General features: G+C 37.3%; 1 protein-coding gene and 1 pseudogene across 1 annotated transcript; one reads left to right on the forward strand and one right to left on the reverse strand.

Moving 5' to 3' along the window:
• Nucleotides 1-6,385: 6,385 nt before the first annotated feature.
• LOC136998391 (uncharacterized) lies at nt 6,386-9,572 on the reverse strand (annotated as a pseudogene).
• A 1,831-nt stretch (nt 9,573-11,403) lies between these two features.
• On the forward strand, nt 11,404-15,552 carry LOC136998705 (uncharacterized). The gene has a single exon (XM_067351786.1). The coding sequence runs from the start codon at nt 11,404-11,406 to the stop codon at nt 15,550-15,552; it is 4,149 nt and encodes a 1,382-aa protein (XP_067207887.1).
• The last annotated feature ends 1,282 nt before the right edge of the window (nt 15,553-16,834 follow it).

Genomic DNA, 16,834 nt, shown 5'->3' on the forward strand with positions numbered 1-16,834 from the left:
AAACTGAGTCGAAAAGTCCTGTACCATTTTGCAATTTATGAAACAGTTAACAAATTATTAATTACTGAAGATCGCCGAATAAGCACGTATCCGCCCAGCCTACCGTCGAATGCAAACGCGCAGCGAGATACGACCACTGTTACGTGCCGCAACTTATAGTTTCTTAGATTACTCTTTTTATTCGAACCTTTGAACCTTTTTTTATCTTTACTCCTTCTTGATCCTAAACACATGACCCTTCGATAACTGCAATAAACATAAACGCTGTCCCTATGCCTAACGCATATTTTCCTTTTGACAAAACCGCCTCCTTCCAATAAACATTCCGCCGCTACGATTTTCCTACAGCACCTTAAACAAAGATAATTCTCGTCAGTTCAGTTCTCGATCAAAGCTCAAACCAGCAACACCGAATAAAGACTTTTTCCACAAACGTGTCCCGACTTATTCTAAATAATCTATTACGTAGCTATACGCTCGTAACACCACCCAGCTATCATGGTCGCTAGGCGCGCGGGGAGTTGTTTACTACAAGCGGCAAAGCCCATTCTGAGATATAATTGTCTTCCGTTTTTTTAATCGTATCTTCAGTTTAGTTCACTCCACCTGCATATGAGCGCTTTGTCAAAATTTTTGGAATATCCTGTACAAATAAATTTTCGGCACATCGATAGGCTCATTATTATTCCCAAATAATAGCTGATATTGTTATGCAGGACCTTGAGATTGAGGCCATTGGTCGCCTACCTTGTGCATTTTCGGTCTACTATAGATACGTAGACGACATTTTATTGGCTGCACCCAAAGAGGACTTGGGAGAAATTTTATTTATTTATAACTCAATGCACGAGCGGTTACAGTTTATTTTGGAAATAGGTAATAACAATTAAATTAATTTTTTAAACGCTCTGATCATTATTGAGAATAACAAGTTTGTTTTCAATTTGAATCATAAATCAACCTCCATTCTCTCGGAGATATCTTAATTTCCACCCACATCACCCTCTCATTCATAAAAAAGGCATTTTAATATTATTAGAAAATTGCTATCTGTTGGATTTTATTTTTACAATAATCAGAAACAGGATAAAGTCTCACTTTTATAAGAACAACGAATCTCAAAAAAAAGAAAGAAAAAAAGAAATTCTTTACAATTCCTTATGTTAACGGTACATCCGAGAAATTTCTATCAATTGTAAAAAAACAAAATTTTAAAATAACCTTTTATTGCAATAACAAATTAGATAAATTTATTATAACAGGCAAAGGCATCCTAGATCTGATGCAGCAAAGTGGAGTTGTTTATAAGATCTCTTACCACAATTGTGAAGCCACTTATGTTACACAGACCAAGAGATAACTCAAAACAAGAATCAGGGAACACCGTTCTGACATTAAAAAAAGACCGGATTCTCCTTCGGTGATTTCCGCCTACAAGTTGGAACACAACATCATGAATTTGGTTGAGAACATGTGGAAGTATTAGATAGAGAAGCCTTATACAGGGTGTTGCATATACATATTGGGCAGTACGACGGGTTGCGCGGCATACTTTGCAGGGATAGGCGCGGTTCAGTGGGCAATGACAGCATATATATGTACCATCATAACTTATTGATCGAATTGATCGCGCGCATTTTTACTAATTTTGAGTTTACAGCGTTTCAATTATGACAGACTTGAATCGTTGCAATTATTACTAAAGAAGCTAAAACACATTAAAGATAAAAAATTAAATTTTAGAAAGTTAACACGTTAAAAAAAACAAATATGATACAACAAAATTTCTTTCTTTACCGTTTTACTTTTCGCGCGTGTTAGCGTTGTAAATTTCGATAGAGCGGTAAAGAAAGAAATTTTGTTGTATTATATTTGTTTTTTTTTAACGTGTTAACTTTCTAAAATTTAATTTTTTATCTTTAATGTGTTTTAGTTTCTCTAGTAATAATCGCAACGATTATTCAAGTTCGTCGTAATTGAAACGCTGTAAACTCAAAATTAGTAAAAATGCGCGCGATCAATTCGATCATTAAGTTATAGTACGTATATATGCTGTTGTTACGTCTGGTCACTAGACGTGTGTAGAGAATTCTGTAATATCGACTATTAGCGCGAAATTTGAAATGCTTCCTTATTTTTTAGTCACCCTGCGTTCACCGGGTTTACTAGGGATACAGAAGATAATGATCCATCGTATGAAAGGATATGAATAAAATCAAATAAAAATCGATTAAATTAGCTTACCTAATTTTAATTAGAAGCAAAGCCTTATAGATACGTCTTAATAATGCAGATATTACACTGCTAAATATGAACCAAATAACTCAGTGTTTTCAACTGGACAATGCAGAGAAAAATAGTATATAGAACTTAATCTGACCTAACAGTGAGTCTGCTGGAAGAGAACTGTCTTGCGAGCGATGATGTACGTTGGTCCTCTTGTGGTGGGGAGTAGGCCCTCGAGAGTATCGCATAGATTTTTAATCGTCACATCGGCTTCTTGATACGTTGAAATATCGTTTGGCTGGAAGTTGATATGCAGCTCGTTTTCGTTTGTAACGGTTCGCCTTTCTCGACGCCGCGGATCTGCTCGCCAGAGTCAGGATTCGAGAGAAGGAGGGAAGCGTGATCAATCACTCCATGAGATATATTAAAGCTTCGTTTATTCAGTTGTCTGAGGAATACAATGCGCGCTCCTGCGCGGACGTTCTCACTTAGGTCTACGGCGTTCACTTAAACTAACGTTAACTCTATATAATACTCTATATAACTCTATATAATACAACCGCGTACCAGGAGAACCCTGGTTTTAGGAGAGGGAGCACCCGTCTCCTTTAGGACGGCCTAGCGCGCCGCGAGCCGGGAGAACCCTGGCTTCAGGGCGGGAGCACCCGGCCCTGTCGGTGGGAAAATCGGGGAGACCGAATGCCGGGAGAAACCCTGGCAGCAGAGCGGAAGAACCCGGCCCTGTCGGCGGAAAATCGGAGCAGGTATATCTCGGGAGCACCCAGAGATGTGGTCTGGTCGGATACCGGATCGGGACAGGTGCCGTTATGCTGGCCGAGCCGGCTTATATACCCGGCTCGGGCCTCCCACCCGCGAGTATCGGTCGCGCAGTGGGAGCGGTCTCCACGCTGGGGCATCGCATGGGCGCGAGCGCTCGTGGGCGTCATAGGCGTCGAGCCTACGTCTGGTCGGTCGGTAGGGACGATGAGTGGTAGGCGCATCGTCACACGTTTATAGAAGATAGTCGACGGATAAGATGGGTGTCTGGTAACCTTTTTGGACGAAGCCGACTTGCTTCCGTTGTTGCCTTTTAATCTCTCGTGAAATTATTTCATTTGCCTTTGCTTATGTTATTCTTATCTCTTCGCTTATTTGTTCAATGCATTGTTCAGTTATGCAGTATTCTTATAGCTATAATATAATTAATATTTTATAACTAATAATACAATTAACACTTATAATCATAACTTCAATCTTGCTCTTTAGATGAATTTTAGATGGACTTGTACAGATCTCTTTAATAATGTTCTGTTTTTTGAATTTTACCATTGTCGGGACATCACCCACATAGCAAAATTTCATCCTACGGATGTCCGTGGGATGTAATGTAAAGGATTTTCAGATATCCCTGGGATGTCTGTACAAAGCCATAGGATATCCGTAGGGCATCCGTGGGATATCCGAATGTCCGCTTTTCAGATATCCGTAGGACATCCAAAAATAAATCCCTGGGATATCCCTGGGATATCCTACATATGATTAAATTAGATCCCAACAATGTCCCCTGGATATTTTTTTTTATCCAGATAAAATCCAAATAAAATTATTGAATATAGGATGGTGTTAATAATCCGATCTTATATTCGAAATCATTTTAAAACCTCATTCAATCAACAAAATGGTTGCGCAACATTATTTCATTAGTTGAATGAAATCATAAGACAATTCTAAATATAAAATTGGACTATAAATACCACCCAGAAAAATATCTATTTTAAATGTTTATTTAAAATGCCTTTAAAAAATATATTTTTTTTTAAGATTTAAACAGAAATTGTTTAGTTTTAAGTTAAGGAAACAATAAAACAGTAATCTTAATAAGTAACGTCACTCTCTTTCTCTCTCGAAAAGTTTCATATTAATTATTATTTATATTTTAAAAATTTACGACAATCTCGCTTTAATGACACCACTATCAAGATATTGTTTTATTACTATTTTTTATTACTCCTTTAAAACTAAAGAATTTTTGAAACATTTTTTCAAAATACATATTTTTTTCAAATATTTTATATAGACATTTGACATGTAAGTATCTTTATGAGCATAAAGGAAAGATTATTAGCAAAATTTCTAAAAATAAAAGCTTCTAATATATTACATTATTTTAAGAATAGACACATTTCAAAAAAGGTAAAGTACGTATAAGTAATATAAATAATAGTACATTTGAAGCACATTTTATTATAAAATATGTAATTTTTTTTTAAATTTTTTATTTATTATATAATGTAAAAATAGTCACAATAAAAATAAAATTTGTATATATAAAAACGAAAACTAAAGATACGTCTTGTACATTTCAAAATTGCACTAGTCACAGTGTTAGATATAAATTAATAAACTTGATATTACTAAATATTATAACTTAATATGAATAATATTACATACATAATATTTTATACATAAAATTGCTAATATTATGTATAATTTATACACATGAACAAAATATAAAAAAAAAGTATTAAATATTTTATTGTGCAGCATTCAGTTTTTTTATTTTTTTAATTGCATGACGAAGTCATGATTTAATTGGTTCCGAAATTTCGTGCTCAGTAGCTTGCGGGTATTTTAATTGAACTGTACCTACAAATACGTATAAACATTTATATAACATAAATATAAACATATACCTCTCAATATATTTTTAATTTTTTTAAACCAGATGTTTAATGAATTAGATGGAAAGTTAATCTAATTTTTATAATTTAATAACTAAATCTAATGTATGTATTATATGTATATGCATTATGTATAGATTTATTAGTGTAAATATCTATGTGTTTAAGTGTTTGTTTATGTATTTGTATGTGTGGGTATATATATATATATATATATATATATATATATATATACGTAGTATATATTTACTAAACTTACATTCACTAAATTTATTAACAAAACAAACATTAATATTTCCTACATATACATAATTCTTGTCATTTTTCAAAGAACTAGTTATTCTTAAAGATGCATGTATTATGTTACCTTGTTTATGCCATAAGTTAAGAATATTATGTTACCTTGTTTACGCAATAATTAATGATGACTTAAATATTAGTATCTATAGTCTTTTTTTTACTGTAAATAAGCAAACTCTTCCTGCAATATAATTTAAAACAATAATATTGAATCCTATTTTCACTATACTATACATATACATAATATTACATACGTAAAACTAACTTATTTGTAAAAATTATATACATATATATATATATATATGTATATATATATATATATATATATATATATATATATAATTGTGCTATAAATATATATATAGCACAAAAATTAATATAAAATATATAAATAAAAATTGTAGTAGCGGTGTTCTACTAACCAACATCTCTCAAACATAACCTTATTTATGATATATATAGAAAGATGACCTGCATATGATATAATAATTTTAGATTTTAATAATTATCTGTCAATTTAATAGTTCCTGACGCCTTATATTATCGCTTATGCGCCTTTTTCCGTTTTTTAAGGGAGAATCATAGCACAAAACTCACACTTCACTGTCTGCGTTAATCTCAATGTTCACCGATCTACAACACTAGAATTTGATTCGAGTTGTCGATTCGAGAAAGGTTAGGTAATCAAAAAGCGGTAATCTTATACAGTGATGGGAGAAAGTTCCGTAACGGTCAAATATCTTGGAAATTAATGATTATGGAAGAAAATGTTTAATACAAAAGTTTTAATATATTAAGTGGTCTATTATATGGTTATATTGAAATGACCTTCATGTGACCTTGAAGGACACCGCAAAGGTCAACTTTGAAATCTTAAATGGAAACTCCTATTTTCTATTACATATTCTTAAAGCTGGTGTCAAGACGTTTCCGAAACACTATAATGAAGTTATTTTTTATTAAATACTTTTCGAGTTATGAGGCTTGAAAGTTACAGCATTTTGACATAAAATACAAAATATCTTGTAAAACATTCAATTTTCAGGAATCTTACCTTAATACTTTTATGCATAAAATAATGAGACGAATCAATTGATATAAAGAAAACACATTGTTGCTTTTAAAAAAAAATATGCAGCTGCATGTTGCAAATTACATATTTTTTCTTCTGAAAGATTTCTGAAAATTGAATATTTTACAAGATATTTTGTATTTTATGTCAAAATGCTGTAACCTTCAAGCCTCATAACTCGAAAAGTACTTAATAAAAAATAATTTTATTATATTGTTTCGGAAACGTCTTAACACCAGCTTTAAGAATATGTAATAGAAAATAGGAGATTCTATTTAAGATTTCAAAGTTGACCTTCGCGGTGTCTTTCAAGGTCACATGAAGATCATTTCAATATAACCATATAATAGACCATTTGATATACTAAAACTTTTGTATTGAACATTTTCTTCCATAATCAATATTTTCCAAGATATTTGACCATTACGGAACTTTCTTCCATCACTGTATATACTGGCTTCTCGAACCAAGAACTCGATGACCAAGTTCTAGTATCGTCATATAATAGAAATAAATATTTTCTCTATATATATACTTGTACTTTGCTCTTAACAAATGGACGGATTAAAATTATATTTGTATGTTATATGTGTGTTTACGCATGCACACAAAATTAAATTTGTTCTCTGTTCAAATTAAGCAAAAAAATGTCTTACTAAAAAATATTTATGTAAGAAATCTTTTGCTAAATTTGAAGAAACAGCAATTTTAATGTACGTATATTTTTTGTGCTAGAAATATCTTTAGGAAATCCTACGAATAACTATTTATTATCGATCTGTATCATTCGAATCATTTTGATCAAAATGGGATGTCCTGCGGAGATCGTACATAAGATATCCACAGGACATGCTACACGGGATATCCTCAGGTAATCCTACGGATAACGTTTTGTTCTGGATCAAACTGGGACTATTTCGATCAAATTGGGATGTCCTGGGAAGATCTTTGCTATGTGTGCACACCACCCCCCTTAAGTAACAAATACCGATAGTACTTTACTAAGGGATTTGTTCACTTCCATCTAATTTAGCCCGTAAATCTCGAAACGAATAGACTATGGGTACGGCTTGTGTAAGTTGTGCGTGTGTTTCTGTTGGTTGTGCATTTATTATCGTTGGCGTATTGTGTGTGGTTTCATTCGCAGCGCTCTCGTTTACATGTGTTTCTTGCTTTGGTTCTGATTGGTTCTGTTTTTTGTTAGCGAGATATAATAACAAGTGTGTGAAAGAGCTCCAAATTGCTGCTAGTAAATGCAGACTACATCCGTATGCTGCATGTAGTGCATAACCATGAATTAGAGTATCGAATATTATTTTGATTAACCTGATTATTATAAATATTCCAAATATTCCGGCCGTTGCAGCGCCAAAAGTAGTAAATCCGTTCCATATTTTTGACAAAGTATTATTGTAAATTTTATTCAAGGAATTTTCATCTAACAAATTTTGTAAAAAAACGGTATCGGAAGGGATTGATTGTCCTGTAAAGCCTCGAGCGATGGTATGTAAAACAGCGCTTTTTTCAGCGGGGAACATAATATGATCTCTTAATTCTTCTAAGTCTTGTTGAGAATAAATACCGCTAGTAGCCAAAGATTTGGGTGCCAAGTATTTCCAAGAGAGTTTTGTTAATGGTTTAATTTCCTGTGGCGGTGTTGTCATAGCAGGTGTTGGGTTTAGCTGTATCCAGTTTTCGTCAATATTGTAAAGTATTGGAAGAAGGGAGTTGCAGTCTCTAAGTGTATGATGTTTAGTAATGATTCGTGATTTTGGAGTCATGTATAATGAGGTGTTTTTAAAAATGATCGGTAGTTCTGTATGACAAGTGTTTGATTTTCGGACAGTTACTTCAATAGGTATACATTTAATTACATGGATCGCCTCTCCAGCTGTGACTGCCATATAGCCAGGCATCTTCATAAGCCTGAATGCAAATTCATTAGGTAATATTGTTGCTAAAGACAAGGTATTTTGAATTACCTGTTTCTCCAGTTCACATTTTTGCAATATTATGTCCTGGTAAAGAGAGGTTATCTGATTTCTGATATGACTCTCCACATACACAAATTTTGAGTTTACGTAGGTAAACATGTCCAAATTTGTTACGGCAGTCTTTGACATTGTCTTAAAGATGTTTCCTTTCTCAGTCTCGAAGATGAACAGTTTGGGATGTTCTGTTCCAAGTAATGTGTATGCAAGTAGTATGGTTACGTGTTTGTGTAAGAGCAAAAGTTGTGTCCTGTGTCTCTAAAGTGAATATAATAGTGTGTTATGCGCCTAACAACCCTTGAAACTTGGTAGCAGTCCCTTCAAATAAAACATCATATGCTTCAAACCCGCAAGCTGTTATTGGCATGCTTTGCCAAAACGTATATCCATCATCCGAGTCTACACTTTCTTCGCTCAAATCGCAAATTGTGCCAGATTTTAGTATTATTTTTCCTGCGTTTAGTTTTACTGATACATAAGCGATTTTTAACGATATTTTTACTGTGGCTTGAACTATTACATCATCCCAGATACCGTAATAGTCTGAGTATTGAACGCCCTTACAAGTTCCGTCTACTTTTATCTTTCCTGCTATAGTGACACTACGATAGTAAGTATTATTAGGTTTTAATCCGTCTATAATGTCTGATTCTCCTATCCTGAGAAGCCCTTCCCTATGCATTTGAACGCATCTACTGCGTGATGTTTCTTGTAAGTAACTGGCTGTTAGAAATAGAAAAGGATGTAGGCGGCGCTCGAGCGAGCGGCGCTCGGTACTGCGGCGCTGTGTGCGACAGCGAGTGGCACCGGCGTGAGCGAGCGTCCGATGTCTCGCTTCCGAAAAAAAAGCAGTTGTTCATTCTATTATTTTTTCTGCGTGCGTCTGAGATCTCTGCGTAAAAGGGCAACGTGTCCTCGGTACGAAAAACGGACGAAGTGTCCTCGATGCGTAAACGGGCAAAGTTATCAAGGTGATCTCGACAGAAAGTCCTTAATGGCGTGGGAACCTATTTCTCGGACTTGAGCCCAGATTCCATCCCGTTGTTTTCTCAACAAACATCGGGACGGTCCGAGACATATATCGAGTCACCGCGTGGTCAAGGCCAAAGTGGCATTAGACTATCGTCCAGCCAAAGTGGCATTGTATTATCGGTCAAGGTCAAAGTGGCATTGAACTATCGTCCAGCCAAAGTGGCATTGTATTATCGGTCAAGGCCAACGTGGCATCGTGCGATTTCATCACGCTTACGACACAAAGCGGCTTTTGTTTAATCATTCTGCCGAAAGGCCATGTTTTGTTTCTTTTCCTCTCAGGTCATAAAACACAGAGGAATACTCATAACCTAACATAATATTCCGACAGGTGAAATCTAAAGAAGAAGAAACGAATAAATTGGAAGTATTAATTTAATCAAATATTTTGGTGTACGACATTGGTGAGCCGCTCGAAACTTTATTATTTCCTTTAATTCTTGATTGTATAGTAAAAATATACCTAAAGATATATGTTCATTGGTGGATAACGCATTGTCACTTGCTTTATTAGCGTATCTCTGAGACAGAATTCTCACATCCTTTTAATTAAATGTTAATTTCTTAATTTTGATACATAACTGATTATAAATAATAGCCGATTGCAGGCGCTTTCGTTCTCCTACTTAGTTATATTACAATTGTTACGCATTCAAATGCTAGTTTTGCCATGGCGCCATAAAGTATCTATAATTTTATACTTTCTTAAAAACAATAACAAGATTTTCATTGTCTTTGATTGTTTAATACCATGCGTTATCATTTTTATGTTTTGCATTGTAATTTATGATATATGCTAATCTGTGCATTTGTAATTTTGTCAACTCAATCTTAAAATAATAATTATCTTGATTATAGTATATGAATGGTTTTCTTTTGCTTCGACGAGTTATCAGATCATTCGGTATAATTCCATTCTGGATTTCTCACCCTTTTTTTTAATGGTCATTAAGCGCACTAGCTCATGTCTATACATATTTTGGTCCTTCGAGCCGGATTCTTTTGATTCGACATTAAATAGTTTTTAAAAATGAGACTTTCTCACATCGAAGCTCGTATAGAGCAGCAAATTGAGTTGACAAAGTTAATATCCGATACTTATGATGATTTGATTGAACATGACATAACTCATACTTCACATCATGAAATACTTCTACGTTTAAATGTATTAAGGGAAGATTGGCAGAAATTTGCCACGATACATGACGCGATAAATATTGCAATAACAAAGTTGAAATTAGAGGAAGAAAATCAAATAAGGGAGCACATCTATTTCTCCGACAACTTGTTCACCACAACACGGAAGAATTACATAACCAACTGTGGAAGACTACAATCTCTATTGGAATCTGATCAAATAATCGGCAAGGAGAGTACACCCTCTCAATCGTCATGCACGACATCTTCTAATCCTATAGTGGTATCTTATCAAGCGAGATTACCACGGATAGACATTCCGAAATTCAACGGAACACCATCTGACTGGTTCTCTTTCAAGGATTTATTTCAATCACTGGTCTTGAATCATCCCACGCTTACAGCAGTCGAGAAATTGCAATACTTGAAAACGAGTCTAGTTGGATCTGCTGCTCGTCATCTCAAGAATGTTTCGATTAGTGGAGACAACTTTGAGAAAGCATGGCAGAATCTGACATCGTTCTATGAGAACAAGCGTCTTCTGGTCAATGCAGCTTTGCATGCATTTCTAAATTTGAAAAAGATCATAAAAGAGTCAGCAAGGGAGCTGGAACAATTGTATACTAATATATTGCAAGTCTACAGCTCTTTGGAACTCCTGGGCAGACCGGTTTCGGCTTGTGACGATTTTTTAGTCTTCATTGCCACCCAGAAACTTGACAACGAGTCAATAAAGGCATGGGAACAGTATCTAGGAAATACTACGGATCCACCCACGTGGACTCAGTTCATGGGATTCCTGATCACCCGGCTACGAACACTACAAGCATTTGAGAAATCAAAAATTGGGAAATCTGACTCACATTCTCAAGGCCTTAAAACTCATTTCCAAGGGAAGCAAAAGGAGAATAAATCAGACAATACTCTCGGATGTAACATCTGCACCGGCAAACATTAAACTGCTATGTGCAATGAATTTACCAGCAAGTCTCGAACTCAAAAGCTCTCTTTAATTGCGAGATATCGACTGTGCTATAACTGTTTAGGATCCCATCGAATCGCTAACTGCCCTTCTACTAGACGATGTAGGAAATGTGGCAAAAAGCATCACACCTCAATACACAATGATCCTTCGCAAGCAACTGTATCAGGAGATAAGAATGAAAAACCTACTAAGTCATCAGATAGCACTGAACGAACAACGGAAGCGAGAGTTTTACATTCCAATATTTGTCATGGATCGCTTCAAGCGCAAACACTGTTAGCAACGGCTCAAATTCGGATCATAAGTCTTGATGGACACACTACTAAAGCAAGGGTATTGTTAGACCAAGGCTCTGAGGTTTCATTGGTAACGGAACGATTAGTCCAACGACTTAAAATATCACGCCAGCGCTCTTCGGTTCCGTTGGTCGGAATTGGAGCTCAATCTTCTAACAAGACCAAAGGGCTTGTTCACTTCAGGATTAAGCCACACTTTGACTCAAGTTTTGAGACTACCATTTCCGCACATATATTGCCCAGCCTCACTTCCTCAATTCCTACCATGGAAAGTCATCAAGATTCATGGACTCATCTAAAAGGACTACAGTTGGCCGATCCTCACTTCTCATCACCAGGTTCGATAGATCTTTTGCTGGGAGCAGAGGTATACGCTCAGATTCTAAATGAAGGAATCATTAGAGGTCAGGCAAACACTCCTATAGCCCAATCTACCACATTAGGCTGGATCGTTTCAGGCCCAACAGGCACAGGTCTCTCTCAATCGTCCTTTTCAAGCTATCATGTTTCTCCGGATAAAGATCTTTGTATAATCTTGCAAAGATTTTGGGAGCTAGAGTCCGTTCCAGCAATACATCGTTCATCATTGACACCTGAGGAACAAGAGTGTGAGACACATTTTAAAACCACACATTCTCGAAACTCCACTGGAAGATACATCGTTAGACTACCATTCAAGAACTCAGTCGAGAAGCTAGGTGACTCTAGACAGAGGGCTAACCTTCTCTGTAACAAGTTACTTCGACGTTGTGCTACAGATCTTAAGTATGCACAAGCATACGTCGAATTTTTGACGGAATATCAGAAACTAGGACACATGAGACAAGTATCGGATTCGACATACGTTCCCCCACATGCCTACTATCTACCTCATCATGGTGTCTGGAAGGAGACTAGTAACACCACTAAATTACGAGTTGTCTTCAACGGATCGAAATCAACGACATCAGGGTACTCCTTGAATGATATCTTACATTCAGGTGCGAAATTACAAGTGGATATATTCGACGTGTTGTTGTGGTTCAGACAATTTCGTTACGTCTTCTCGGCTGACATTGAAAAAATGTTCAGACAGATTAACGTACATTCTGATGATTGGAAATATCAACGTATTATCTGGGAGGATCAGAACCATCAATTAGTTCCCTTTGAACTTACAACTGTTACTTACGGATTGGTCTGTGCACCTTTCCAAGCGCTACGAGCTATTCAACAGCTCACCGAAGATGAAGGTACACGATTTCCTCAAGTCATATCCACTATGACCAAAGGTCGCTACGTAGATGATCTATTCGGAGGCGCTGATTCAATCACTGAGGCTAAAGAATGCGTGAAACAAGTAAATCAGCTCTGCATGGCGGGCGGTTTCCCATTACAAAAGTGGATTAGTAATAATCCTAACATTTTGGAGGAAATTTCACCTGAGAATCACCTTGATTCTCACAAAATTAAGACTGACGACAATCTCATGATATATTCCCTTGGTTCAATGTGGGATCCAAGCAAGGATATCTTTTATTTTCATTTAGATCTGGTCCCCACGGACACCATCACAAAACGAATCATGCTCTCAACAACTGCAAGAATATTTGATCCACTCGGATTTCTCTCACCCGTCATCATAACCGCGAAAATATTAATTCAAGAAACGTGGTCAATGAAAATTGACTGGGATGATCCTTTACCACCTATCGCAAATAGCAAGTGGACTAAATTCATCACTAGTTGTCAAGATATAAACAAACTCAGGTTTCCAAGATGGATTGGTACCGATGCGTCTTCTCTGTTAGAAATTCATGAGTTTTGTGACGCATCATCTGACGCTATGGCCGCCGTGGTCTATAGCAGATCCACCTCTTCAGAAGGACAAGTCGCAATTCAATTCGTGTGTTCTAAAACCAAAGTAGCTCCTTTGAAAAAGCTAACCATACCTCGCTTAGAACTCTCAGGAGCTGTCCTGTTAGTAAAACTGGTCTCTCAAGTACTACGAGTGCTCAACAGGAAAGAAATTAAGGTCTATTTATGGACAGATTCGTCCATAACGCTCACTTGGATTAAAGGTTGTCCATCACGTTGGAAGGAGTTTATACAAAATCGAACATACTTCATACAGGATACATTGCCTCAGGCAAAATGGAGTTTTGTTCCCGGCAACGAGAATCCAGCCGACCTTGCCACTAGAGGAATGACACCCATTCAACTTGCACACATGACCATGTGGTGGCATGGTCCGACATGGCTCTCTCAGTCATCACCTTTTTGGCCTTCAGCTCCAGAGAGAAATTTTACCGGAGAACAGCTTGAAGAGCGACCCATTAGGGTCAATAATGCTCATGTAGCATCACCCCAGCCATGGGACCTTTTAGATCGGTATTCAGACCTAAGCAGACTGTTGCGTATTACTGTCATATGCCAGAGAGCGGTAGCAAGGTTTAAACTACTACCTAACACGCCGACTCATACTCCGATATCCCCAACGGAACTCCATTTAGCTAAACAATTTTGGATCAAAGAAGTACAGCGTGCCACATTCCAACGTGAATTGAAGTTACTGTCTGAAGGTAAGGTGCTACCCAAATCCAACTCTCTAATTCGGCTCACACCTTATATTGATGCCGTTGGAATACTTCGGGTCGGAGGACGTCTTCGCTCATCAAACTTGTCTGATAATGCCAAGCATCCTGCAATACTACCACGGAACTCAAGGCTCTCATCTCTTGTGATAGCCGAATCCCACCTTCGATCATTTCACGGAGGAACTCAGCTTACAACGTCCTTCATTAGAGAGGAATTCTGGATTATCGGAGGTCGAGCCTCAGTAAGACGTCACATCATCAAATGCGTCATCTGTGCCAGATTCAGACAAAAAAGGGCGCAACAGCTGATGGGGCAATTGCCTCCTGAGCGAGTCACACCATCACGACCGTTTCTACACTCGGGAGTGGACTATGCAGGCCCCGTCATCATTAAGACATGGAGGGCAAAGAACGCTCGTACATACAAGGCCTACGTAGCTCTTTTCGTATGCTTCTCTACCTCGGCGGTGCATTTGGAGTTAGTCACTGACTATACAGCTGACGCTTTCATAGCGGCGTACAAGCGCTTCACAAGTAGACGGGGAGTCTGCGCCACTCTTACCAGTGATTGCGGCACCAATCTCAAGGGAGCAAACGCAGAACTTCAACGACTCTTTTCCTCAGCGTCCAAGGAAGCACAAAATTTGGCAACGTTATTATCAAAGGACGGAACACTCTGGAAATTTAACCCTCCATCAGCTCCTCATTTTGGAGGCAAATGGGAAGCGGGAGTCAAATCTATGAAGTACCATCTAAAAAGGGTAGTTGGAAACACCCTACTCACGTATGAGGAAATGAATACCCTTTTAATACAAGTCGAAGCGATCCTAAACTCCAGGCCATTGAGTGCGTTGACAGACGATCTAACAGTCCTGACACCTGGCCATTTTTTGATGGGTTGCGCACCTACCGTGATCCCTGAACCATCTCTTGACAACGAAAAAACCTCTTGCCTATCAAGATGGCAACTCCTTAGAAAGATGCTTGACTCATTATGGACACGATGGTCCACTGAGTACCTCCAACGTTATCACTCCATTTATAAGTGGAATCAGGCTACTCGCTCCATCACTGAAGGGTCAATGGTGCTGGTCGTAGATGAGAGATACCCACCTGCAAAGTGGCCTATGGGACGGGTCGTCAAGATTCACCCTGGCTCGGACGGATTAGTGAGAGTAGTTACAGTCAAGACACAAACCTCCGAGATGAAGAGACCAATTACGAAACTCTGCCTACTTCCAACTGATAAGGATTAGCCTTTTTCGTTCGTCAACCAGGTTTACGAAGGCGGGCGGAATGTTAGAAATAGAAAAGGATGTAGGCGGCGCTCGAGCGAGCGGCGCTCGGTACTGCGGCGCTGTGTGCGACAGCGAGTGGCACCGGCGTGAGCGAGCGTCCGATGTCTCGCTTCCGAAAAAAAAGCAGTTGTTCATTCTATTATTTTTTCTGCGTGCGTCTGAGATCTCTGCGTAAAAGGGCAACGTGTCCTCGGTACGAAAAACGGACGAAGTGTCCTCGATGCGTAAACGGGCAAAGTTATCAAGGTGATCTCGACAGAAAGTCCTTAATGGCGTGGGAACCTATTTCTCGGACTTGAGCCCAGATTCCATCCCGTTGTTTTCTCAACAAACATCGGGACGGTCCGAGACATATATCGAGTCACCGCGTGGTCAAGGCCAAAGTGGCATTAGACTATCGTCCAGCCAAAGTGGCATTGTATTATCGGTCAAGGTCAAAGTGGCATTGAACTATCGTCCAGCCAAAGTGGCATTGTATTATCGGTCAAGGTCAAAGTGGCATTGAACTATCGTCCAGCCAAAGTGGCATTGTATTATCGGTCAAGGCCAACGTGGCATCGTGCGATTTCATCACGCTTACGACACAAAGCGGCTTTTGTTTAATCATTCTGCCGAAAGGCCATGTTTTGTTTCTTTTCCTCTCAGGTCATAAAACACAGAGGAATACTCATAACCTAACATAATATTCCGACAGGTGAAATCTAAAGAAGAAGAAACGAATAAATTGGAAGTATTAATTTAATCAAATATTTTGGTGTACGACATTGGTGAGCCGCTCGAAACTTTATTATTTCCTTTAATTCTTGATTGTATAGTAAAAATATACCTAAAGATATATGTTCATTGGTGGATAACGCATTGTCACTTGCTTTATTAGCGTATCTCTGAGACAGAATTCTCACATCCTTTTAATTAAATGTTAATTTCTTAATTTTGATACATAACTGATTATAAATAATAGCCGATTGCAGGCGCTTTCGTTCTCCTACTTAGTTATATTACAATTGTTACGCATTCAAATGCTAGTTTTGCCATGGCGCCATAAAGTATCTATAATTTTATACTTTCTTAAAAACAATAACAAGATTTTCATTGTCTTTGATTGTTTAATACCATGCGTTATCATTTTTATGTTTTGCATTGTAATTTATGATATATGCTAATCTGTGCATTTGTAATTTTGTCAACTCAATCTTAAAATAATAATTATCTTGATTATAGTATATGAATGGTTTTCTTT

Source organism: Linepithema humile, chromosome 3 (assembly GCF_040581485.1).
Source record: "Linepithema humile isolate Giens D197 chromosome 3, Lhum_UNIL_v1.0, whole genome shotgun sequence".
Lineage (NCBI taxonomy): Eukaryota > Metazoa > Arthropoda > Insecta > Hymenoptera > Formicidae > Linepithema > Linepithema humile.

Coding starts and splice junctions, on each gene's coding strand:
- LOC136998705 (XM_067351786.1), top strand. CDS start 11,404: ATGTGCAATGAATTTACCAGCAAGTCTCGAACTCAAAAGCTCTCTTTA.